Source organism: Manacus candei, unplaced genomic scaffold, assembly GCF_025592945.1.
Source record: "Manacus candei isolate 608988 ecotype Guabito, Panama unplaced genomic scaffold, ASM2559294v1 h1tg000043l, whole genome shotgun sequence".
NCBI lineage: Eukaryota > Metazoa > Chordata > Aves > Passeriformes > Pipridae > Manacus > Manacus candei.
This window is the reverse complement of record NW_026138091.1, coordinates 10,608,865-10,635,513: the sequence shown is the minus strand read 5'-3', so window position 1 is coordinate 10,635,513 and position 26,649 is coordinate 10,608,865. Positions and strand designations below refer to the sequence as shown.

Sequence of the window (26,649 nt, the reverse complement as noted above, 5' to 3'; positions counted from 1 at the left end):
TGTCTTACCCTTCTTGTGGCTCAGCCACTTTTGTATTTCAGAACACTTTTCCAGTGCACACTTCTCACTGTTGAGGAAATCAGAGTTCATGGTAGAACACATGCTCCCCTGAAGCAGAACACTATTGACAAACAGCTGTAGTTGCCTAGGATTTGGGGGATACCCCCATCAGTTGGGAAGCCTTGCTGCCTCGGGGAAGGCTTAGCAAAGCTCTTTAATCCATGCCTATTTACTTTGTGAACAGAATTACTGTGTCTCTGACTATCCGCAGGGACTTTATCTTACTATTTGGTTTTTGTTTGTTTGTTTTTGGAAATCTGCTGCACTTTACTGGGTTAATGAGGTTCCACTGGCAGTGGAACTCTAGTGCAAGCAGCATTAAGATGAAGTACTTTTAGAAAGCCTCTCTGAAAATGTTCGAGGAGTCCAGCTGTAAGCATCATGATAGTTATTAATTGCACAATCCGATCACAGCAGCCCTTACAAACTGATGAAAAAATAATTAACAGAAACTGTAAGGAGGCTCCTCATCACTATCTGCACTTAATCTTACTGTATTTTTCTGTCCAAGAATTAAAGGAGCTACTTAGAACTTTTGGTAGTTTTTCATTACATGCTGCGTGTACGGTATATTTATAGCACGAATATTTAAAATGCCAGTTCTGTAAAGGTAGAAGTTGCTACTGTTTCTTTTCATGTTAAGTTTTACTCTGCATTTATGTGTATTATTGCTTATTCAAGAGATAGCTGTACAATATAGAAGAAACTTTAAATGGATCTGATGACACAAAGCAGTTGGAGATGTGAATCTTTGTAGACTAGTGTTTACGTCATTGTTCTCGGGGCCAGAGTGATGTCCCTTACTTTTCTTGTCAGACAGCTGCAGCACTGGCATTCGAGATGACATTTTATACTTTTAGTTCTTTGATAGAATGTCTTGTTTGCTACCGTAAAAATGATTGGATCAAGACAGCTGTTGATGCTGCAGATGATCTCTGTGACTTTGTAAATGGCATTTAATGTGCTTATGTTCCCACAGAGTGGTTTACAATTAATTCTGTAAATGATTATCACCGTCATCATAACATGGTAAGGTACGAAAGAAACAGCAAATACAATCATAGCAGCTGAAATCAGCAACAGAGGCCTAACAAGTCTGTTCCTTCTTTGCTGACGTTTACTGAGTCGTAGTAGTGCTTTGAGAGTCAACATATAGCATGTAAAGATGATTGTGGCTGGAATTAGGAATCTCAATAGAATCTTGGAGAGCAAGAATGGCACTAAAAATTGTAAAGGTCCTTCAGTGGCATCCAGGTCATTTATGATGTCAGGCTGTCTTCTAGCTACAACTGTGTAGTAGATGTCAGGCATCGATGCAATCACTATGAAGATCCATACCCCGACAGTGCAAAACACAGCCTTTCCTTTGCCCCACCATGTTAATGAAGTGATAGGATGGACAGCACCTATGTATCTGTCAAAACTGATGAGTGCCAGGAAATAGACACTTCCATAGACATTAATACTAAAAAATAGTCTTATGATCTGATAAAATGCTTGACTGAAATATACAGATAACTTCTGGATATTATAATATACTGAAAAAGGTGCCATGAGAGTCCAAGTAAAGTCACAAAGTGCCAAATTAAAGAGAAATATGGTATTGGTCGTCCATGTCTTCATGCAGTAAACATAATGTCGTAGTGCAAGTATATTGCCTAGAAATCCTGTTAATAAAGAGAAAAGGCAAACCAGAACCAGCAAATAACAATACCACTCCAGCTTAGGATTTCTGTAGCAAATTAAAATAGTGCATGTACCATTCATCATCTCTCCATGGAGTATGCCTGAAGGAAAAAGAGAGACCAACAGCCTTTAAAATAAAAATCGAGTTGGATGTATTAAATTTAAAATTAAAAAATTTTAAATTAAATTCAGTATGTTTGAACTGGCAAAAGAATTCAGAACGTAGTATGATGTACAACCTCTCCTCTATCTGAAAAAAAAAATAAACTCCAAATATACTTAAAGCTTACTCTACAACACCCACACAAGCAGATCTTCATAAACTTTTATGCAAGGCTTTATATACTTTCGTCTCCGCTATTTAACATTGTGTACAATGGATGAGAGAAAAAAAGCATGCATTCTCAAGTAACAGCAGCCTTGCTCTCAAGTAAGGCCGACCATTTAGCTGGTCTCCAATGTATCTGTAAGTATCTCTGGAAAAAGCAGAGGAGATGACAGAAGGACAGTAATTGCCCACAATCATTCCATCATTGCTTTGATTGCCTTGAGTATCCATACTGGGCCTAGAGGCATGTTTAATGTGGGCAGCTGTGCAGTGGGCTGTGACTGAGGTCAAGAAAACAGTGTCAAAACAAATCAGGAGGAAATTCTGCTTGTGGTAAAGGCCACAGCAACCTTACCATCTAAAGCACCAGACAAAGTGCCTTTTCTTTTTTTCCTTTTTCTCTGATTTTCTTCTTTAAATAATTTTCCTGTGCTGAAAACATTGTGCTTTTGGTGGGGTTAGAGAATTAATTTTGTCTAACTCTTTATGTCCCATTTGGTGTCAATTCATGTTATGGAATGTGTGGAATATAGATCTGTAGTGTGTTTTTCAAAACGAGTTTTTTAAGCTTATAATGTCTTATGCTTAATTTCATTGATTACTTCTAATAAAAGCAAAATAAAGCCTGGAATATTCTGTCAGAATGAGTTGTCACCAATTGCCCTTCGTTATGTTTCTATAAACTTTCTGCAGATGATGCAGCAGGTGCCAAACTGTAAGGTCTGTCCAAGTAGAAGCTTTGTATGAGGGTCATCCAAATAACTATAACTTTATAGGACGACAGGATAAAATTTTCCTCAGTACAGATCACACTTTGAATGGAAGACAGGACTTTTTTGGAATGTTACTGACTCCTTGAAAATTTCAAAACGTCTTCAAGCATTAAGTTGGAAATAGTGTTTTTTTCTAATGTAGTGTTTTGCTTTCATGTCAACCTTAGTACAGTAAGTCTTTTCCAAAGGTATGTTCACAGACATGGGTCAAAATATAGCAAACATGAGCTGCAGTGAACACCTGCTAAATAAAGGCTGTGTTATTGTGCTTTGCAAATTTATAGTCGACTCAGTAACCTGACAAAAAGCTGGTTCAAACTGTACTCAACGAAGTTAGGAAGGAAAGTTGCTTCTCTAGAAGCTCAGCAACAAAGGCAGTCAAATGACTTTCCAGGTAATGAATATGGATAGAAAGCCATCTGTTCTACTCACAGTGTGAGGAGTGTTTGCTTTATAAATGTATTTTCTTCAGTATTGAAGTACTGGACTTTAACCTAGGGTAGCTATACTTTTCCTTTTCCATAGCCTTTGTGAATGTAAAAATTACATAAACTGTGTAACGTTTTTTCTTCAGCTGAATTTTGTAAGATATCCCTGTAAATTCTTTAAAATAGACATCCTAATAGGTGAAACACAATTAAGTAACATTTTCTTACGATGTGATAAATTAAAAGGAGTTTGAATATGTATAGGAAAGTTATATTTTCCTAAAATCCCCTTGGCTATAGGTCATGTGTTCTTTGAATCAAATGGTATTTCCTACCTCTCTGCCTTCCTTTTCAATACTTAAGAATGAAGGCACTAAACACTTGATTCCAAGTTGTGTTGGCTGTATAAATAAGTCCTAAACTGGCTACAAGCAGCACGACCTGTTTGTAGCTGCATGAGGGAATTGTAATGCCAGGTTCCTGAGCTTATCAAGCTCCTGGACAAAGACTGTAGGTAGATCTAAATGGAGGGAGGCAAACAGCTGTTCCACCTGCTCTGCTTTGCTGTAGGTTGGCTGGATAAAGTCTGGGTGTGTAGCCTTATGACTATGTTAGGGCAGTTACAGAACTGAACTAATAAATCTCCTATCCCCTTCATCACCTTCAGTTTGCTGGGCTGCACTCAGCTTCGAGCTATATGAAGTAAGTTATGTAGTTGGAGAGGTGGAGCTGCCCAGCTGTGTAAGGTGCATTTGGAGCTCAAAGAGTCATTAGAAAGTATGTCTGTGTTTGTGTAGGTGTTTCCCAAGCATCTGCGGTGGTATATATATTTGAATTTTCTAAAATACTTTTACTGTCTCCTATTAATTCTTTGTATTATGGTAGAGCTTAAAGACCATAAACAAGACTTCAAACAGTGTGCTTTGCAATTGATCAGGGAGTGACTTACAGGGTAGACACAGGGAAACAGGTGCAGAGATAAAAAGAATCTTTCCTGGGGTAACTTAATAAGCAAGAGAAGAACACAGGGGATTTGACTCCCAGCTTGCTGCTATAACAAGATCTGGTTTTCTGTCAGAAAAATTTAAAACCTTATACAATCAAGGACACAGTTTGACTGCATGTGGGAAGACAGTCGGCATGTCCTGTTCTATCCTGAGGCCATTGGAGCTACCCCGATGTCCAGTAGATCTGCATATGTGCTGTAATAATTTTCAGAAGTGACTTTTTTTTAATATCAGAAAATAGCAAGTGTTCTGTCTACTGTCTTAGCACCAATGGAATAACTTGAGCTACAGGATGTGACTAGATTGTTGTCACAGTTCAAATCCAAAATTTTGCATCTGTAGTTTAGGAAAACTTTTTTTTTCTGAACATTACAGTGTTCACTGCTAGGTTCATGCATTCTTAAACAAAGTCAGCCACATGCATACACATAGAGTGGCAGAATGAGCAAGAGCAAAATGACATTATATTATGCTTATGTTGTTAGTGCTGACTAAGAGCAGACTTGCCAAACTTTGATGAAAGTAGGATTGGTTTTCAAGGTTAAAAAACACTTCCCATTTATTGAGATTAATTTTTCAGCTGAACAGTTTCAGCCATTGATGACCATGAACATTAAAAGGACAGAAAGAGCAATCACATGATGAGGCATCCAAAATTAAAGGAATACATCTGATTTGATGAAGAGCTTGGTATTAGAATATTACACATATGCCCAGGAAAGGGTTGGAGTTTGTGGTTTCTATCACTCCTAATTAAGATAAGAAAGCATGCTAAATTTATGAGTAAGAATTCAATGTTTCTCTTCTTTCTGCTTCTACAGTCTAATAAATCCAACCATCCTATGGGCTGTGGATATAAAAATGCTAGAAAAGCTTTAGTTTTTAAAAAAGTGTCCTATTAGACTCAGTGTTTTGTATCTGCCTATTGAGTTGTCTCTTCTCCTGGACTGAAAAGAAATAGTTTAGATCTGTGACTCTCTGACAATATCTACAAGCTCTCTCTCATCATCCCTGGCAGCATTTATGTGCTGCCGGAGAAAGTCAAGCGGGTTTCAGCTGATGAGCTGATTTACTGCCTGGTTTGTTGCTGGACCGTAAATCCTGAAGTCTCTACTACCCTGTGTTCCCTTTATACCTGTGATGTGGTCTCCAAAGCCTTGGAAAAGATAGAAAACCTGTTTTCAGTACAAAATTATGTTTTGAGGAAACTTCTTTGAAGAAACATTTTGTCTCTGAAAGGAATCTTGATTTTTGTATATAACTAATTATAGTTCAAAGTTTTATCACTGGTGGTCATTAATATGGCATTTAACTTGTGTTTGAAAAGTTCCATTAGGCTTAGCACATTTATTTGGTTATTTATAAGTATATAATCTAGTATGTGTAAATATAGCCTAGGAACTATGTTCTTCCCTGTCATACCTGTTGGGGTATTTTTAATAAGGTCATAATAACCAATTAATTTGTCCTGAAGTAACAAAAAAAATATTAAAATGAGTCAACAGCTTATTTTGTGTAATATTATTCCTTATCTACTCTCTTTGTTCTTTGCTACTTTTTGCTTGCTATTCTTTATAGTAAAAGCTGTAGTTTCACATGAACTGTTTTGTTGGAATTACTCTATTTTGTGTGGCTGTTTGCAACAACCAAATTTGTATTTTAATCTAGTACAAATTTATTCTAGTTACTAGACAGGTTTTCCAAATTTCTGGCCATTCACACACAAAAATATTTCTCTTATGTGTGCTTTCAAAGTGTAACCTTTTAGCTCATTTTATCAAATTAATAAAGCATTATACAGAGAGTCCTAGATTTTGTTGTAAAAATAACAAGCATTATTGGCAATTATTACTTTAACAACTTACCTGTCAGGTAATCATCTGATGCATTCCATTTTAATTTCAACTGAATTGATATGAAAGGATATATAATGCAATGCAAGTATTAAGTGGAGCATTTAACGTATTCTAGTTCAACTGCATTTAGCATGTTATACATACCAGTATGGTGGGAACAATAAGTAATATCAGTAGTATTTGTATGCAGCTAGGTAAGAAGATTGTGCTTTCTTCCAATTGCTTTCTTCTTAATGAGTTGATTGGTCTTATGATTAAGGTAGTATTTCTTTCATTAAAAAATTCTGTTCATGTTCAACTTACTTGAGAGTTAGTGAAGTCCTATATGACAAACATAAGCTACAGTAGAAGGAAAGTTAAGATGTAAGAATTTCCCTACTGAAGATGGTATTTATGAAAAAGTACTTTTAAGAATATAAAATTTATACATATGTTTATATATTAATCAGTGCATAATAACTGAATAGGGAACAAATTATTGCTTTGGAGATTACAGGTACAATGGATATTTATTAAATCTTTCTCTTACCTGTTTTAGAAAGGTTGGAATTATCTGTTTTACAGAAGTCTAGGTTCCAGTCTGTGCTTTTTCTGTCCATTAATCTGGACCTCCTGAAATCACAACTCTATTTTGCGAGTCCTGTTTATAATCCAAGGTGTCAGTAATATTCCATATGCAATGGCAGCTGTTCAGAGAGCAGGTGTCAAACTGCAAGGGAAATATGTTTTGTCATTAAGCCCCTCCTCTCAGTAGGTCAGGATAATATGCTATTGCCATAGCAGCTTCTGCTTGATTTTTAAGAAAGGACAGACTTATTACACATCCTCAGTCTAGCTAGGCCTGGGCTGTCATTGTTTCCAACAGTGAAAGAGAAGAAGAGTACAGGGGGTTGAGGCCCCTGTGTATATATATGTCTGTTTGCACTTTCCCTTTCTTCCCCTTTCTTCACTGCCAGAATCCTCATTACTACTGCTCTACTACTGGACTGGTCTGTTTACCTGCTCTTGCTCCATCATAGATCTTGATTCATCCCCCTGTACCTATCTATCACTTCCTGCCTCACAGTTCCCATATTATTCCAAATCTTGGCCTTGTCAGAGAACTCCCATCCTTCAAGATTTTACTTACTCCAGAGCTCAAATTCTACCTACCACTTCAGCCCATAGCCCATGTCTGGTCTAGGTCCTCCAGTCTTCCTGCCCAAGACCTGCATCTCCAGTCTTCAGCAGCAAATACAGTCCTGGGATTTTCCTGTCTGACTGCCTGAATGAACACTTCGAGTTTTTTGACTAATTTCTCCCATTTTATAGCTTCCCCATGTGTCCAGCCCTTATCAATGCTGAAACTGGACTTGGCAGTTCAGCAAACAGCTCACAGAAATTGCCTCCATCCCAAACCTTTCACATCTCAGTCTGCTATCTTGCTTTTCTGACCAGCTCCTCATCTTCCTTCTGTTCTCCCTATTTTGACATCTTGTAGTACCAGACTGCACTATCTCCTCAACAGATGCTGTCCTTCACCTTACTGCTTAAATTATCAGTTGCCTTCCTTAGCCCCGTTGGCTTCTGCTGTGGCACTCTCAGCCCTGCAAAAGCAAATTCCCATCTCTTGTGCTGGTGAGGTTTTCAATACTCTAAACAATCGAAGAACATGTTACTTGGTTTCAGAAAAGAAAAATTCCACCTGGAAAAAGGGTAATCCATTCATGGTAATCCATGATAAAACAACAATATTCTGTTAGTAGTAGGAGCATGTGAGTACGAGAGATGGTGAACTGTACAAACTACCTCCTAAAATCAGTAGAGGCACAAGGAGAGCTGCTAGAGGACAGAGTTGTGAACAAAAAAGGAGATCAAGAAGAGTATAAACAACTGGATTGACATGCATGACAGTCATCCAAATGAGGAAGAACTAGTATGGGTGGGCTTTAAGAAAGTGGTCATTAGAAATTCTGGTTAGAGCAGCTCAAGGAGCTGTGCCACATTTGTAGAGGTCCAGAAATAAAAAACTCCAGACAGTGAATAAACTGTGCACCTGAAGAGTTTAGAGAAGGAAGACAAAAGGGTAATAGGGTATTCTTGCAGAAGCTAGTAGAGAGGCTATTACAATGCTAAACCCCATTAGATATGTTTGTTTTAGGAAAGGAGAGGTCTGGGAAAGATGGAGAGATTCAGAATAGGAAAAGAGGGATGAGAGTAGACATAAAAAAAATGTGGAAATTGAATGGAATGAAATTGTATGGGCAGGTGAAAAGGGTAAAGGGCTACAGGAAACAGAGATGTGAAACTCCTTAGTTTATGATAATGGAGAAGGACAAAGAGGAAAAGGTAAGAGAAGACAGAGAAGGAAAGCTAGCCTAGGAAAAATGTGTTCCTGGCAAAAACATCATAAAAGTTTTACCTATCACCAAGGGTGAGAATAATCAGAGCTTCTTTTCAAGCAACAAGACATACCACTATTCTTTGACAAAGGTATTCTCTGCAGAATAAAGTATAGCACATCATATGATTAAATTTCTAAGAAAAACACACAAGATTCTACATAGACTCATAATTTGATTTCCAAATGAAATTAGGGAAGCAAATAATGTATGTCAGTGGACTTACTTCAAATACTTTGCCCAAGAAAAGCTGTCTTAGACATGAAAAGAAAAATTATGTATGAATCAGTAACCTTTTTTTTGCATTTGAAGTGAATTGTAGTGGCCTGCAGGTTTTTTTTTTTTCTGGACTGCAAGTAATTTGTAATTTTGTAGGAATAATATCTGTTCATGCTGAACTTCAGAAAAGTGGTTTGACTGCATGATGCTAAATCTGCCCTTCCCACATACAGTGGAATAATTTGGTATAGGAAGAAATACAGTTTAGTACTTTATTTTGGTTTTTGATATTTACTGACTGATTAAAATATGCTTTCTTACAATTTTTGTACCACAGGTCAGTTGCTCCGTCTGAAAATGTTTCGAGAGGATCATGGGTCTTGGATGACGATGTTCTTCAGTACTATCCTCTTCCTCTTCATTTTTTCTCACATTTATAATCTGTTCCTCATTATGGCAGGGAATATGAGGTATGTTCCAAGTTTATTTTTGTCTCTTTTGCTCTAAAATGTATTCTGCTGGAAACTTCTTTTATTCCTCTGCTTTCTGAATTTAGGTAGAGTAGTAATTTAGTTGGTTAATTAGCCAAGAAGATGAAAGTATCAGTTATAAAAAATGGGGTCCTAGACTAATGATAGCAACTCTTATATCAGGGTACTAACGAATGTTATATCTTCTTTTTTTTTTTAATTTAAAATTATAGCTAAACAAATTTGATTTGAAGTTAGGGCCGAGTAGTTTACAAATATAAGCATTACTATTGTACCTGAGCGGAAAGTTCAGAGTTAAAGATAAAAGAAATTGAAACATCTAAAATTGAGGAAGCTCACAAACATTAAATGGGTAGAATAGTGCTGTTTTGGTTATGTACAGTAATATTTGCTGATCCAGTTTGTTCAGAATATTCTTAAATTCTTTTTCTTTCCCATAAAGTGCTCTAACAGAGCAAAATTATGGATTGCCGAGGGATAAACAACTATCTGTTATAGATAAATTTATTTTAAATTGAGCTTTTTATATTAATTTTTTGTCTTAAGACTTGCTTTCTCCTATTATCTCAAAATTTACACCGCTTTCATGTGTTGATTTTCCTGAGAAAACCCCCCTACATTATTAATCATCTAATATATACAAAATTAGTTCATTGGACAAAAATATACAGTAATGTTGTTTATGAAAGGCAAGATAGCATCTGAAGACTTTCTAGCCAGGAATAAGAAACTCAAAGTATATATGAGCTGAAGAACAGTGCAAATAATTAAATTACGTGTTCTTAGCAGAATGTCAGAGCCATACCAATAGTCTGATGACGAGTTTTTTAATGGGCCCTGGTGTGATGTGTTACAGATCTTAAGCATGTCAACAAAAATGTGCAGTGTATAAAGTCCTGTAAACAATGTGACATAAAGCAAAAGAAGGCAGACTGAGTGTCACTGAATGAACATAAGCACAGACCAGCTGGGATAATCATGAGATTGTGACATGGAGACTAAATGTATTGATTTGAGCAAAGCAGGTAAAGCAGCAGACTCATTGGCCATTTTATGAAATGATCACAGTAATGATGTGGTAAATATGAATAGGTGCCCAGTAACAGGTGGGATAATTATCCCTGAGATGAGGATGGTGGGAGCATTGCAGGTTTCTGGCTTCTCTATTTACATACTTATACTATTATTGGTATTATGTTAAGATTTATGTTTGGTATTTCTAATGCTCTTTAAACTATAACCAGCTGTTAGACAAAGCATTAATGATTTTGAAAGCTTGACTCATGTCTAGAAAACACATTTCATTTGTTCTTGTCAACGTTCCCGTCCCTGTACCTGTTACAAGTTTCCATTAGCTGCGCTGAAGAGATTGCGTGGCCGTCACATCCATGGAAATAGGCACAGCCTAGTACTAAAGTAGCTGGTGTCAGTCAGTGTGCCCTCTTCCTTTCTGTGGGGTGAAGTCTCTCCTTTCCTGGAGCTTATGCCACAGCTATAGATTTGTTGTGATTGTTTTGGGAAGCTGAGCATGTTGTGCTCAAGGAATTGCATGGCTTTTTTCAAAGTGGACTGAGGGCTTGTTACAGATATGTTGTCTGTCCATTCCAGCAAAAGGATATGGAAATAGTTTCAGTCTCAAACAGCAGAACTTAAATCATCAATCAAACAGAGGTCTTGCATCAGTCCTTTTAAAGCTGGGGTAGAACAATGTGTAATAGCTTTGAGAAGAGGGTTTCTACAACAAATGTCATCAAAGCCAAGTGCTTCATGTTGCCATGTTTCAAGGAGTAGATTTTTTTTTCTGAGTACATGTAATCTTTATGAAAGCTATTTGCTTCATGATTTGTACTTCTGTGCAGAAGAGCACCTCTGTCTACAACTTTTGCCACAGTGGCTTACTGAAATGACTGATACCAGAGACACTGGTTTCCAGGATGAAGGTCAGAGTCTGCTTGTGTGAAGGTTACAGTCTTTGCAGAGAAAAACTGACCTTTGTGCCTGTGGACTCCTGTGAAACACAAGCATCCATATTACACATCTTTCCAATACAAGGGCTACAAAAGCCTTACTCTCTACAAGACTAAGTGTAAAACGTTCTTTTTTTTTCTTTTCATGTGTTTGGTCCTTGCCCTGTCTCTGATTCACCTTTCCCTGGGTGCTGGTAGGAGAGGGATTCTGACAAGTTTCTTTATGTCAGATGTTTGGTCTCATCAATGAAAATCCCTCGCTGGCACAGAAGCAGAAAAGTCATACATCTTGCATCATGCCAGCATGGATGATCACAGCAGAAGCAATATCCTTTTGAAGGATTGAGAAACCTGTGATTTAACACTCTGTCATATAACCATATCTAAAAAAGATATATTTTACAGTTGCCAAAATTTGGGGTTATTTTTTTAAGTATTTTTAAAGACACTTCACATGTATCTTAGTGCGACAAACCTAAAAAGTATGACTATATCCCTTAAAAAAGGGTAGCAGTAGGTTGCAGGGAAGAGCAAAAGCTGAGTGTTGTGTTCAGTTTTGGGCCCCTCACTGCAAGAAAGATGTTGAGGTGCTGGAGCATGTCCAGAGAAGGGCAGTGAAACTGATGAAGCATCTGGAGGGTAAGTCACAGGAGGAGTGGCCGAGTGAGCTGAGGTTGTTAGCCTGGAGAAAAGAGGACTCACGGGGGACCTTATCACTCTCTACAACTACCTGAGAGGTGGGGTTTGGTCTCTTCTCCCAGGTAACAAGTTACAGGATGAGAGGAAATGGCCTCAAGTTGCACCAGGGGTGGTTTATATTGGATATTAGGAAAAAGTACTTCACAGAAAGGGTTGCTGAGCTTTGGAACAGACTGTCCAGGAAAGTGGTGGAATCACCATCTCTGGAAGTGTCCGAAAGCTGTGTGGCTCTTGGGGATATAGTTTAGTGGTGACTAAGCTGGTTCTAAGTTAACATGTGGACTTGATGATCTTGGAGGTCTTTTCCAACCTTAGTGTTTCTATGATTCTATGAAGAATTTGCTGGTACCTGAATATATATTATACAGCTGTTTGCTGGGTAAATGTGTGACTGAAATAAAAGAATTGTGACAGATAGAATATGTCTTTTTTTCTTATTCTTTTTTCAGTGATGTTTCCTTTTAGGTGCTTCACAGTTTATGGCACTGACCCACCCAATGTACATTAGGTCACTGCACTTGTAGTCAGAGCTGAACATCTGGTGACTATGTTATCAAAGTACCATTGAATACTTTTTTAAAACAGTGAGGGACTTGTGATTTTATTTGTTGCCTTAGGTAATTTAGATTCTTGAACTTAAGCATGATTTAGAGCTGTGTAACACCTAACAGATAAACAACATGGCTTATTTATTTAAGACTGTATTTGAAACATAAATGAAAGGAGGAAACTTTTATTTTTCTTAATCAAAAAGTGTCTTGCGGCAAGACCACGTGGGGGCAGCAAAGGGCGCAGTTTAGCAAGCTAAACCGATGGAAGCATATGGGGATCCGTGCTATCAAACTTTTTTGTCTGGATTTTTCTGTGCTACAAGCAAATTCAGAGCCCTTAATTTATCGTATCTTTCTTTAAGGTAATTCTGGGTTTTGAGCTGTCCAGGGACTATCCCATATTTTGGTCATTTATATGTGTAGAATATATTGCCTAAAGGAAATTCATTCTCTACTTTGGGAGCCTGTGTCAGTAAATAATGCTTTGATATTTAACATTACAACATAGTGATATATTTTTCATATGAATCCAAAAATTAGAGTTGTGACTGCTTGTCTCACAAATATCAGCTGTCTTGTCTTAAATGAAGAGATGTTCAATTGACCAAAGGATGTTCAGGTGCACCATTATTCAACACTGTAAAGTGTCATTGAAACAATAAACACAAAACCAATTTATCTTTTGCTGTTAGTTGCCACATTACTGTATATAATAGAAGTTGTTGGCATAGTCTTCTTTGAATGCTGAATGTGTCAGGAGAGGGTTTGACTTAAATTTATTACCTCTGCTGGCAAAATTCTTAGTAAGCACTAGGAGAGAGTCTTCTCTAACTGCTCATTTCTTTCACAGAAAAAGTGTGAAATTATAATAGAGTTTACATTACTTGCAGAAATTCCTTAGGAATAAAAATATTACTTTAATTAATTTTAGTTAAGGTTTGAGTGATTTAGTGAATTGCGGCCCAATTACAATCTGCAGTTGACAAATGCATATAAAGAGGGTTTGCATTTCATTTAACAAGCTGAAACAAGGAAATAGCTATATATATATTTAAAAGCCACAATAATAGCTTCCTATTTATCCAAATTAGTTACTGCTCCTTTTCTTTTTTTCACAAGATACAGATTATTATGTCCCTGGAAATGTTTATTTACTGAAGGCTTTATGCTACATATTATTGAGGATTCTGTGCTTTAGTTTGTTTGATTGCTCATTCGAGTCAAGGATTAGTCATCATTGGCATAATTTTTAGATCAAGACTTGGGGACAGCTAATCACAGTTAGTGTTCTACAGAACTGCAAGGCCCACAGTGGATCTGTATTAGCCCTCCAGGCTACCTGTGTAGCTGTGTCTACGTAGCCATACATTTAATAAGATTTATGTTGATGTATAGTTTGTATATATCTGTTTTAGTTATTTGTTTATACTGTAGTCATGCTTAATATTTGGCAAAGGTGATAATGGTATTCTGTGAGCTTCAGAAAGTTGAAGCTTTTGTGAACTGCTGGAAGGAAATCCCTAAGCCCTCTATGCCATTCTCAGAGACTAATCCTTTGGGGCCATCATGAGTCTTCCTCAAACAATATGTCAAAAACAGGGACTCGCTTAAAATACTTGTAGGTTCTAAACAGTATAGGCTGTGACACACTTACACTATGCAAATGTATATAGAGGGAGGAAGTTTAATATGTTATACAAATTATGAATATTGCTCTAAGAATGCAGAAGGCTACAGTCTGTAAGTGGTTTTCAAGTTAGCCTTTTTATTGCAAGTTGTTGTCCCAGCTGGGATCCTAAAGCACAGGTGTCTAAAGAGGTCATAGCAAAACAAATTATATTTTTCCAGTACTGTGATTGAAAAGTGTCTTGAACCACGATTAGTACTTGAAAACTAAAGTAACTGAAAATTCCAAACTAGTTCAAGGTGTTTCAACCTTTATAACTTAACTTACTTGCAGTCATATCACCTGGTCAAAAAGTACCTCTTGGTTCCATGTGCTAAATCTGCCATATCACTTCTGTCTTCTTGAGGTAGACTTCATCAAGCTTTACATTCTCCTAAGGTAGGAAATAGCAAAGAACAGAAAATGCTTAGTATGGGTGCAGTTGCAACATGATGATTCTGAAATCCCAAACCCTTTAAAGACTAAGAAACTCATTCCTTAAACCACACTCTCTGCAGAGAGAGGACAAAGGAGATCTTGCACATCACAAAACAATTGACATAGAATCATCATAGATCCCAGGGAGAATGGATGTAGACAGGATACTAAAGAGCTCCCTTATCCATAAAGACATCCCAGGAGTACCCCATGGTCATCAGGATCAAAGGCTGCCAAAAAATCCTGTGGCATAGTTGGTGCTTTGTTATCATGAGGTATCCATAATACAGGTTGATCAGGTTGAGAGCAATGTTAATCACTTTGTTAGAATGACTGAAATTAATAGGAGTTTGTGAAGAAAACTCTGAACAGTGAGAAAAAAAAGTTATCAAAACCAAATTATTTTCCTGTGAACTCTTTTAGGTAGCTTAGGAGCAAAGGCCAAACTACAGAGAATCAAGTGACACATCTGAGTTCTGAAAGGAGTTTTTTGTCAAGACATAGGCAGAAGACCCAGATCAGGAATTAGGTACTTCTCATGTGTGCTGTCTGAATTAGTCTCAGGTACTTGTAAGTGTTTAGGTAAGAATTATAGTAGTAGCACTGTTGTAATATCCCCTTTTGCCAAAATCAATGAAGGTTTTAGAAGGTTGTCGCTGATGAGAGGTGCCAGAGGGAAGAACTGAAAGTGCTGAGCCCAGTCAGACATATTAGCTGGGAACAGCAGGTACAAAGGATGCTGGATGCTGTGGTGGAAGAAACATGAGAGAGACAAAGGCATGTCCAGCACCAAAGGGGTCTTGCTCAAACCAAAGACAGAGGGACAGGTAGCCCTGTGGCTGTGTCATAGCTGTCCTATTGTGTTGCCATGGTGAGACTGATGTGACTGTGGGAATGTCTTAGGGCTTTATAGACTGATTCCCCTTTCCTCTTTTCAAATAAATATCCTTTCTAGTGCTAGGGTTAACTGTCTAGATAAACTGATCACAGCACAATGTAGTTAAGCCTTATGCAAAATTAATTGATGATGCTGTTACATATTTTGTATTTTCTTTTTATTCTTTTTTAAAAAATAAGTACTATGCTTGCTTAAAATGAAAAATTCCTCAACTTAAAATATGCAAAAGGTCAGTTAATGTTTGTATTAATATGAAACTGTAAGTGTGAGAGTTAATGAAGAAACTAATTCATTTTCTGGTGGTGTAGTAAAGTTGACCATTTGTGAAGTATTTCTGTTCATATCAGAAAATAACAAGGCAGATTTCCTCTGCCTGTCATTTGGGCACTCACTTCTTTTTTTGAAGGCACAGGTAATGGCTACGACATTACTTTTCTTATTTCATCTGGATTGAATTGACACATAGGCACTGGGAGTGTTTTCCCTTAATCACACTATGATATTGTTGCTGTGGCATTGTCTGGTAGGATTATGTGAAAATACTCAGCTCTGTCAGCCCTGTTACCGGTTCAGGAACTATAGCATTGCTGCTACCTATGTGTCTGGTGTTCTTTGGCCATGACAAACGCAAGCTGTCTCCTGAAGACTGAAAAGTACTTTTCCCTGACGCAGGTGAGGCCATGTGTCTATGGGTAATATGTCTATGTAGGAGGCTGTAAGTCCAAAGATACCTCCTGAGGCCTGTTAGGATGTAGGCCTTTTGGAATGGTCAGAGTAAGAACGTAGTGTTTTATATAGGAAATCAGGTCCTCAGGTCATCTCTTCTCACCGTGAACTAGGAACTCTGTAAAACTGTAATCGGTACTACTAAAAGGGTTCTTTTCTTTACCAGGGGAAAACTAGAGTTGGGGTTTATCTTCTGAGAGGAACTACTGCCAGTTTCCTTTAGCTGAGGAGCTGGTCCATTACTGTCTTTATTTCTCCAGTTTGCTTTCAGCTTACAGGAGGACACTGAGATAAATACTGTTTTTGAAAAATAGAAATTTAATAATGAACACTTGCATAAAAAACAGGGTTTTTAAGAAGGAAAGGCTTCCTGAGACTTTCCATCCTTCTTTGTTTTGGCTGAAAACCCTGAAGATATCAAGTACCTCGAATGGAAAAATATGTAGCCCAGCTGCCACCCTAGTGAGACATTTACTTGCACCAAGTACTGCTACTGTATTCTCTTTTTTGTCATTCTAACAGAACTGAGGAGAACAGAGCCCACCTGTCCCTAGCATCCCAGCCAGCAGCGAGGTAGGTGGTAGCAGCAGATGGGTAGGCAGTTTGTTTCCCAGCCCTGTTAGGCTGTTAGAGGAGAGGGTGCAGTTGTGATGGAGGCTGCTGAACATGAAAGTCATGGTAGGGAAGAGAAAGAATTGGAAAGTGCAGGAAGAAATTTTGCAGGCATTTGCTTTCCCCTGGCAGCAGCAATAACAGCAGCTGATGTGATTCAGACAAATTTGGACCACATCGTACTTTCAGCTCCCACAGGGTAACACAGGATAATGGTCTCTTGTAGTGCCCTTCTGATGGCTCTGGGTGCATCAAATGCCTTCTGTTTGAATGTGACTGCTTATGTGAAGTAAATTGAGCACTTGAGGTAATCCTTGCCGAGATTATGGCCTTAATGCCAGTGGTTAACCTGCTCTTGCTAGAGAGGGCGATTTAAAGTATCTGTTTTCTTCACCATTTAGCAGTACAGGAGAAGATGGACAAAAATGGAAAACCAGGTTTACTTTCCAAGGACATATGACTTGAGTTTCTTTATGCATTTCTGATTGCAGTCCCTCCCAGAAGTACATGCATTTGTGTGACACATTTTATTGTCATATTGAAAAATTACTCTGCACAGACTTATTTATAGAAATGAATGAGTTTAGCAAGTGATAATGCTCCACGTTGCTTTATCCAGTGGTATAACCATCAATCACCCTAAAACTACAACAAAAATAAGTTGTCAATTTAAAGAATATTTACCTGCATTTTTCAGCTATTGCATGTTTTCTGAGTTGGCTTAAAGAGAATCTCACAGTGTGATGTAAATAAAACTGTGCTTTAGTGATTAACCTGCAGGGTTAATGCAGTTTTTTTTAAAAACAGGGTATCACTTGTAGGTGACACCTCTTCATTAATATGTTCATACCTCTGCAGATTAGCAGACTAAAAGATATACTTGTTCCTGTGAAGTTTTAAATGTTTGATTCAATTTAAAAATAGACTATATTTTTCCAATCTATTATGTATTTTTTATCAAAATTTTATGATTTTTTCACCCAGACTAGAGAGTTCTAACATTCTGGCTATGAAAGGGAAGATGTGAACAATTTTTGAGTTTTTAGAGAAAAATCCAGGTATATTCCAGTAAAGGAAAAATGGTTGAAAATATACTTGTTTGATACCCATTTTAATCTCCATGGATGTAATGAAGAGACTAGAAATATTTACCGGATAATAAAGGGCACATATTAAGATGGTAGAGCTATGCTGCATCTCATTCCTGTTACTTGTATTATTTTAGTTGATATTTACCTAGGTTAATCTAAAATGAAACTAGTAGTATTTTCGCTATGAAATTAGACTTGAATTCTTAGTCTTCTCTTAGCAATACTCATAGTGTGGAGAAATCTTCGTCCTACACCCTCAACAGGAAAAAAGACAGGAAATTTGGGGATGGGGAGAAATCTTTAAGATTCAGTAAAGAAAATTTAGTCTACAAAAATACTGAGGAGCTTAAAGACTTTCTTCCTTTATTTTATTTTTTTCCCCAGTTGATTACTCGGATTACTGTTTTTTCTCTCAGTGTGTCTTTGTGCCAAATCTTGAGTTCCTTAGTTGGAATACCCACTGGATGATCCAGGATTTTTTGTTTGGTGATAGCTGCAGGACTTACTTTCTTTTCCTGGTTAACAACAAATAGTGTCTTAGAATGTCTTCAGTCTTTTTCACTGCAAGACACATTTTAAACTTTTCCCTACTACACTTATCTACAGGTTTTGAAGTGAATGTTTTTATTTGCTGTGCAGTAACAGTGTACAAAATTTTGAGACAGGACTTACTCCCCTTCTTTTATTTTTCTGTATTTGTGCCCAAACTGTGTATTATGTAGTTTCAGCACCCAAAGGAACTTCATATTCAAATAATTAGCCAAAGCCCCAATTACAGCAAATTGAAGCAATTATTTTGAATAAAACATTGAATGCTTGCTCTTAAAAAGGTAACAAGCAATCTAAAATTCTTCAAGAATTCCAAGATCGCTTTGAATCATGTACAGATAACTACTTATGGTGGTACCAGATGGCAGAAAATTTTGCTGAATTAATGAAAAGAACTTCTTTAATGTATCCAAAGCTTTCTCCATGTTATCATTGTTCAATTAAATTTAGGGCTAAAGCTTTTTAATAAACATGACAGTTTCAGTATTATTCAGACAAAATGCAGTTATATCCACTGAGATATTTACCTTGTCCATTCTGCAGGAATATTCTGTGAAAGGAGGAATACACAGCATATTTTAGTGTTTTGGTTGAGTTTGTTATGGAATTGGTACATATATATATATGTATCTATGTATGTAGAATCAGAGGAATTGTGATATATGGCGGTTTCTGAAAAAATGAAAAGACACTTTTTTTTAATTCTATGGGTTTGTATACTTTTCCTTAAATACATTCCTAGGAGTCAATAATGTAAAGATTTTTTTCTCGTCTTTTTTTTTTTTAAGTATGCAAAACTTCCAATGCAATACACTTGAAAATAGCTGAGTACCAAAATTCCAAAGTCGCATGCTGAAATTGTATTTATATACACATGCAAAAAGATTAATGTAGGTTAGTATACAAAAAATTTTCCAATCAAAAAATTTTCCATGCAAGGACTTCTTACAGAAAAGCCCTAAGTATAGGTTAGAAATATTTTACCACTTACCAGTGCTCACCTAGGAAAGCATAGGTTGGGAATTTATTTTTAGAGACATTTTTACTGTAAAAGAATCAGCATGACTGTGATGGAGAGCACTGCTGGCTGTAAAAGTTGAAACCTGAGTATAATGAAGCAGTGAAAATGACACAGTTAGAACCTATCTAAATGGAAGTAACCTGTAAAATGAATTGTGATAAAATGGCTTTCAATGACACATGCTCTGAAAAATAAAGATGGCACAATAGGTTCTGCTTCTTTCAAGTGACCCATTGTAATACCTCCAGTCTATCTAACACTAATGGTAACTGAGAACATAAACTGATGCTACGTAACAGCAGCATTTGACAAGTACAATTAGTCCTCATCATCATGGCTGGGCTTCGCAAACGAAGATTTGGGGAGGGCTCTACCCACGTTTGTTACAAGCACGTTGGTGGCTAAAGAGGCCAATACGAAATAGGCATGTCCGGTTGCAAAAGGTACAGCAGAAAGACTCCTTAGGTGGTATATTCTGCAAGACACGATTCTTTCTGCTTTGTCTTTTCTCCTCGAGAGTGATCCTGCATGCTACAGAGATGAATAAATGATAATAAAATCAAAAGAACCTTTTTCTGGCCTTAAAATTCTTGTGAGGCTAAGAAAGGGAATATTCCTTTAGTTCTCTGCAGTACCCCGCTCTGTATAAAGTACAGTGAGGGAACTTGCAGAGGACTTTTGTTCTTGGCTTATAGGAGTGAAGGCCAGTCCAGTGTGCACTCCCTGGGGCCACCCTGTATGGCAAGTCCAGTCTTGAGCAGTGTGAGCAAGGGCAGAAACTTCAGCATTGGTTCTGTGACACTGCTGTTAGCAACCTGCGTGTTCTCTGCTTCTTGGGTTTAGTACTGAGGCTTGCAAGACTGGCTCAGGGACAAAAAAAAAAAGAAAAGAAAAAAGAAAATAGTAACTTCACATTAGAGACCTCAGAAACATAGCACAAAAGCCTGGAACTTTCCAGGGCTGAAAATATTCCTCTTAACCTCTGGTCACATGTAGCAACAAGTAGCGCTTGGGGTTACACAGTTAGTCTTTTTCAGAGTTATATTGTTGATAATTAAAATGACTTTTTCACATTTACCTACTAGAAGCATTCTATGCTGAAGCAATTTCTATATATGCATGCAAAAAGGTGAATGTAAGCTAGAATAGGAAAAAATGCAGGAAAAAAAGAATCCCTCCAGTAAGGTGAAACCAAAATTCAATAAAGTGGAGCATAACATCACCGCAAACCATCTATCTACAGTTCTTGTGACTCGGAAACATTGATCTTTTTAGATATTTCAGTTTTGGACTTTTTCAGGTAAGAATTGTCTGTCTTCTCCAGGAGTAAATGCTTAGTTCTCATATTGGCAGGGTTGAGGAAAACCTTGGTTTTATTCTGTTGCTGAAAGCATCCTGTGTCCAGGAGACAGGCCATACCCCAGAGTATTTCCACACGGTGGATATTAGGATCCAGGTTCTCCCAGTTCTGCTTTGCCTTATGCTGTCACTGTATAAATGAAGTGAATCACAAGCAGTAAATAAGTAAATAAGAGTGCATACAGTGTCAGAGAGATGTCTTGCTATGAGATTCTGTAGGTAGGAACACTGCAAAGAACTCTATGTGTTACTAGTTCCAGGTGCTTTTCATTTTAAAATGAGAACAGAGTGAAAATGCCTGTAAATAAATAAAATATTTTGTTTACCACAAACTTATGCTCAGGATTTATACATTAAAAATTACAGTAGGCTGGGATAGAGAATTTAAAATGTCGTTAGGACCTCTGTGATTCTTAACCTAGGTTTTTTAATTTCACCACTTCTGCTCACTTTTTCTGGAAAAAGAAGGCCAGGGAATGAACTTTGCCTTGTCCAAAGCACTGGACAGACTTCAGGCTTACAGAGGGACTGGGGGCACATTGTTGAAGATGATTAATTGCAGAATAGTTTAAACAGATCTTTATTTTGTGAAGATCTGCAATTGCCTGGTGTTTTTTGGAAATAAAAGTGATTGTGGTTAAAAAAATTCCTGAATGTAAGTCATCTTTCCATTAAAGGTTAAAAAAGAATCCAAGTGCATCTTGTTACAGAGAATGCCGTTGTGAAGGAGTATTTTTGTGCTGATATAAAGCTGGTGGTTCATCCAGGGATTTTTTGCTACCATGTATGAAAAACTATATTGAAATTCTAAAATCAGAATTAAGGCAGCTAGAGGGCACTGTTGCTAAACATTTGTGATCTGCTTCTTCAGACCTGATTTACTTGCCAGACATAAATTGTAATTCAGAATTAACAATAGCTTTAAAGTTATCCCACGTGTCTTTTGTCATATTTAGAATGCATCAAAATTACTGTAAAAAAAGCATTTGAAAGATATGCTGTTTCTGTCTTTCATGAGCTTTTGAACAAAGAGACAAAAATATAGAGAAGAGTATTATTGAAGCCCCACAAAAGAATACATTGACTATAAACTATACAGTTATTTACAGTGCCGTCTGTACATTTTCAGATGCTGAAATCTTCTATCTGTTACTCACATTTGTCTAATTGATAAATAGTTGTTAAGGGAAGTTGGTATCGATATGTTGTACCACTATTTTATGTATGTAAATCAGTGACAGATTAGATATTCCAATATATGTCCAAAGGTGCTTCCCTGATCAGGGATTCAGTGCAGTGCATAAAATATTGCTTTCTGAGTTCATTTAGTCTTTACTCTGAATGTTTGGGAAACTGAGTAAAACAAAAATCATTTTCTGTAGCCTGATCAGCTCCTTCACACATAAGTAGCAGTATTTCATCTGTGAAATGTATCTCTTGAAAATTTTAACAAAGAAAGATTCCAGACTTTGACTTACTGAGAATGGCAACTTTTGAATACACAAGGCTGGAGTGAAAGTTCAGATTTTGTTGTATTGATTTCCTCAAGGAATGCCTTAGCCCTCCTGTGACCTCAAACCAGCAGAACACCCTATTGTGAATTGATTCTCATGTGAGCAAAGTACACCAAGTCTGTTCATAGCTAAACTGCTATGAATTAATCAGTCAGGTGCCAGATAATCCACTCTAAATCACAAGGTAATCTTTGCTGCATAAGTGATACAGGCACAGCTAATGGAGAAAATACATAGGCTTTACAAAGTCTAGTTTTAAATATATACAGAAAAGTATACTGAGATACTTAGGGCAGTGATGAAATTTAAAATAAGTGATTCATAGTGCTAGGTTTTGTTTCCTATATAAAAATGTTGACAAAGGATGTATTACATTATTTTTCACAACTCCAGAGTTCTTGGCTTATTAGTTCATCAGGATGCAACGTGGCTACGTATAAGATTTGTTAATGCAAAGTTTACATCTGACATGTCTGAATGCTTTTATCTACATAAATCACATAACAGTTACCTGCTGTTATTTAATTACACCATCTATTTGATGGAATCATTTATTAATCCCACCTAATTTGGCCGATGCTGGTAACTGCTTACAATTGTGCAGTTCAGCTGGGATTAGTTTCATGCTGGGTGTTGCAGCTGCACCATGACTCAACTCTTCTCTTTTGTCTCTGTTTTATTCAGGAAGATGACAGTATAGGTAACAGCTGAGCCAGTTATCTGTCTTGAGTTTATTAGTGGCTTGAATGCATGCTCAAGGCAAAGATAAAATTATTTCTGTCCTTAGTGAGTAAGATTTTTCCTTTTCAGGTTGCTTATGATTGAGCCTATTCCTGATTTTTGGACTTGGTATTTTCCAGTGTCATTGAAAAACATGTGTCTTCACCTTTGCAGCAGGGCTAAGTATATCCTGTAGAACATCTGAATTTGCACTAGGCTTGCAAACAGTAAATATAGGTATTGAATTTTTTCACCTACCAATAGCTATTCTACTTCTGTGACTATTGAAGAAAGTATACTTTTAAAAATGTTAATTGGAACCCACTGTGGTGACTTAAACAAATGCTTGCACTAAGTGTATTAAATTCATGATTTTTAAGGTTTGTTACCATCTTAACCTTCAGTAGTTTTAATTAAAGCTGTCTAATTTTTATCAATTTGATTGTTCTCTACTTTCAGTGAGAGAACTGTATAATAAACCACGAAAAGAAAATGAAAGTTTATTGGGGTAGGTATGAAGGGGTCAAATTGACTTGCTCAAATCCCTAGATTACAGGTAAACTACCCAGAATAATTGATTCCTCTCATAAAATTCAGTCTCAATGTAAAAATAAATGTATTAATGCTTTGTCCATTCTGAGGTATGTTTGTGACAATCTAACATACAAAGGATTGTTTCTCTCTTTTGTGTTCCTCTGTCCAACAGGAGACTTTTTTGGCTCCCCTCTGTCTTGTGGTATAAAGATCAAAACTAAAGTAACTCAGGGATTTGGTACAGTGCATGTTTTAAATAGAAGTCATCTCAGCAGTTCATTCTGCAAGACACCTATTTCATAAATGTAATTTTGTATAATCCCAGAAGTCCACAAAGACCTGGTTTTCTTTATTATTTAGAGAAATAAATGTGAACCAGGAAAATTCTCTCTCTGCAACAATGTTTTGTGACTACTTAAACTGTGATTTCAGGTACATGTAATGAAACCGGAAAACTGCTTTTATTCAGAATATTTGATAATCCTTTAACACAGTGAGCAGTTTTGGTTCCTGTAATAATTCTCTGACATTGTTGATAATGTACTTTATATCTAGGTATTATAAGACCAAACATAGAGAAATACCTTCTCATGCACCTGTTTTTCCCTTGTTCGTGCATCATAGTCAGATAGATGGTTTGAAAGGCAGGATGGATTCAAGTCTTGGTTTATACTGATAAAAGACTTTCCCAGGTAAATGAAGACAGACAGGGATTGATTGTCAGGCAGTATTTTTACTAATAAATGTTAGAAGAGGATCGTGTATATCCAGTTTCCTGTCTTGTGTGTAGGTGGCATTTATGGGGGTACTAGAGCCTAGTCACAGAGCTCTCACTGTATTGCGGCCTGTGATTCGTGTGAAAGCCCTCCCTTAACCCACTCTTAGGGATGAGCTTTGCTTCTCAGTCCACTGAGCTTTGTCTGTGAAGATGTTATTTACCCTTTATCCAGTCTGACTGCCTGTATATTGGGGTCCATTAAATATCACCTAGTTCTGAACATTAATGACTTGACAGCGCTCAAATATCCTACACCAGAGACTTTTGTCCTCTGTTGATAATATGCACTGGGACTGAACGATGTACAGGAAGAAAAGGCGTCTGGGGCACCTGGCCACCTTAGTGTTTTGACTGCTTCTGTCAGTGCTCATCTAACAGTTGATGAAAACAGGATACACCTCATGCTGCGCAGCTTTAGTCCTTTCTTCTGTTTTTTCTATGGCCAAAAGGACTTCTAATTTAAACCTCTTCTGGCCTCTGTAACAAAGGTGCCTGTTTTTTGTAGGAGAATGAGTGTCCTGTGTCTACTGCTATTGCATGGTAGGCTTGCTACTTGCTATTGCAGGCTTCATAGATGAGTACCTTGGAGGCAGAGCATAGTAGTTGGCTTCTTGTAACTTCCTTTAATATATGGTAGAACAAATACTGAAATTAGTGCATTGCAAGTCAAATGCTCTCAGTGCCCAGCAGATGACTGTCTTGCAGGAGCATTGTGTGACATGGGAAGGATATAGTAAGGTTTGTGTAGGAGTGGCACAAAGCCCAGGTAGGATGTTTGAATCCCTTGTACTGGCACTCCTCATGTTAGTAAGGAAATGTAGAGGTAGCAGTCACTTTTTGGATTAAAAGTATTCCTATTATGATGGGGTTTTCACATATAATTGTGCTTCCATCATCCTTGAGTTTTTCACAGTGTTTACTAAGGCCTTTTGAAGCTGTTTACAGTTATGGGAGATTGCCTTGTTCCCTGCTGAAGGCATTTATTGTTCAACAGGAGCTCTTTGTTAGTTTTGGGTTTTTCCCCCCTGGTTTACAGTAGACAGTACTTTTCTTTCTGATTGCTGCATTAATAACTAAAAGAGGCTATTACTAAACTCATTAAAAATTCAGTATTCTAACAGGTTCCAGGTAGTCCTAAAATATACTTACTGTTAACAGGTTATTGATTTTAGTATCCAGTATTTATTCACATTCCTCCAAGGTGTTTCAGAAGATCTGCAGTGGTCTTACTTACTGCTCTGGAATCCTATGGAACTGTGCTGCCACAGTGAAACAGGGCAGCCAGGGGGATGTTGTTTAAGTATTCTTGGATGTTAATAATAAAAATCTGTAAGTAAAGTACTGGCAAATAAGAACATAAGGCATATAGTTCATTTCTAGATGAGGTAGTGGAAACAATACAAAAGGCAGACCTTCAGAAGAAGTATGTAAAATTTCATCTGTAGCATCACACTTGACAGGCTGACAGATTCACAGGTGAAATATACTTTGAAAGAACAGTAAATGATACTAAAATGCATTGTAGCACTTTCCAAAACTTCTGAAAAGGTTCTGTAGAGTTGAGGTGTGCAGTTCCTGGATTTTTGTCCATTTTACCAAGCATACTTTGGAAAGGGAGGGTGTTGCTATAGTTGAAAAAGTTTTGTGGTGCATAGTTTGAAAGACAAACTAACTTAAAATCTCAAAGCAAGTGGAAACTTTATGACACTTTTGCAGTTACTCCTTTATAATGCACTTGGGGGCAACAGGGAAGCCACAGATTGAGAAGTCTGATATTCCTACTGGACAAGCTGGTAGGACCAATGGATGTAAATGTTGTAAACAAACATACTGTATTAAAGATGACTCCAGTAGAATCCTTTTGCAAGAGGAGATCATACTTTAAAACAATCTGTTAAAGTTCTTAAGGCATCACTGAATATGTGGACTAAAAAATTCAATTATGTAGATCAATTCAGGTATAAATTACTTGAATTTCCAAGTTTTTCAAGAAGTCTCTTACCAAAGTCTTTCAAGACTCTTAGTCAGGATTAGAGGCAAGGTGTATTCAGAGAAAAACAGCTTGTTACAAGCCAAGAGATAAAGGGTAGTAATAAATGGTCAATTTTAAGAATGAAAAAAATATTATTAGGAGTGTATTAAAGGGTTCTGTACTGATGTCCCACTGCTAAGTATCTGCAGAAGTACACTGGAAAGGAGGATAAGGAGCAGAATGGCAAAGGTTTTGATAGTACTGAGTTCAGTGTAGCAAAAATGAAAGCTCACTGCAAAGAGATACAGAAAGATTTCACAGCAGT

General features: G+C 37.1%; 2 protein-coding genes across 6 annotated transcripts in view; one reads left to right on the top strand and one right to left on the bottom strand.

Moving 5' to 3' along the window:
- TMEM117 (transmembrane protein 117) overlaps positions 1-26,649 on the top strand; it is a 188,061-nt gene that overhangs the window by 20,382 nt on the left and 141,030 nt on the right. For 3 of the 4 annotated variants that reach the window (XM_051795522.1, XM_051795524.1, XM_051795525.1), the window contains one exon: positions 9,076-9,208. In XM_051795522.1, the coding sequence (XP_051651482.1) occupies positions 9,076-9,208 (133 nt within the window). Of the gene's footprint in view, positions 1-9,070; positions 9,209-26,649 lie in introns of all 4 variants that reach the window. The other variant, XM_051795523.1, reaches the window with a different exon arrangement.
- On the bottom strand, positions 826-7,158 carry LOC127474570 (P2Y purinoceptor 1-like). 2 transcript variants are annotated; one of them, XR_007905897.1, is made up of 3 exons: positions 6,668-6,733; positions 1,821-1,847; positions 1,660-1,727 (listed from the first exon to the last, which is right to left on the bottom strand). XR_007905897.1 is itself a non-coding variant. In XM_051795567.1 (2 exons), exons 1-2 carry the CDS (start codon positions 6,735-6,737, stop codon positions 826-828), a joined length of 1,092 nt encoding a protein of 363 aa, XP_051651527.1. In that variant the 5' UTR covers positions 6,738-7,158. The 2 variants fall into 2 exon arrangements, 1 of the variants encoding a protein (XP_051651527.1); XM_051795567.1 differs by having other exon boundaries at positions 826-1,847; positions 6,668-7,158.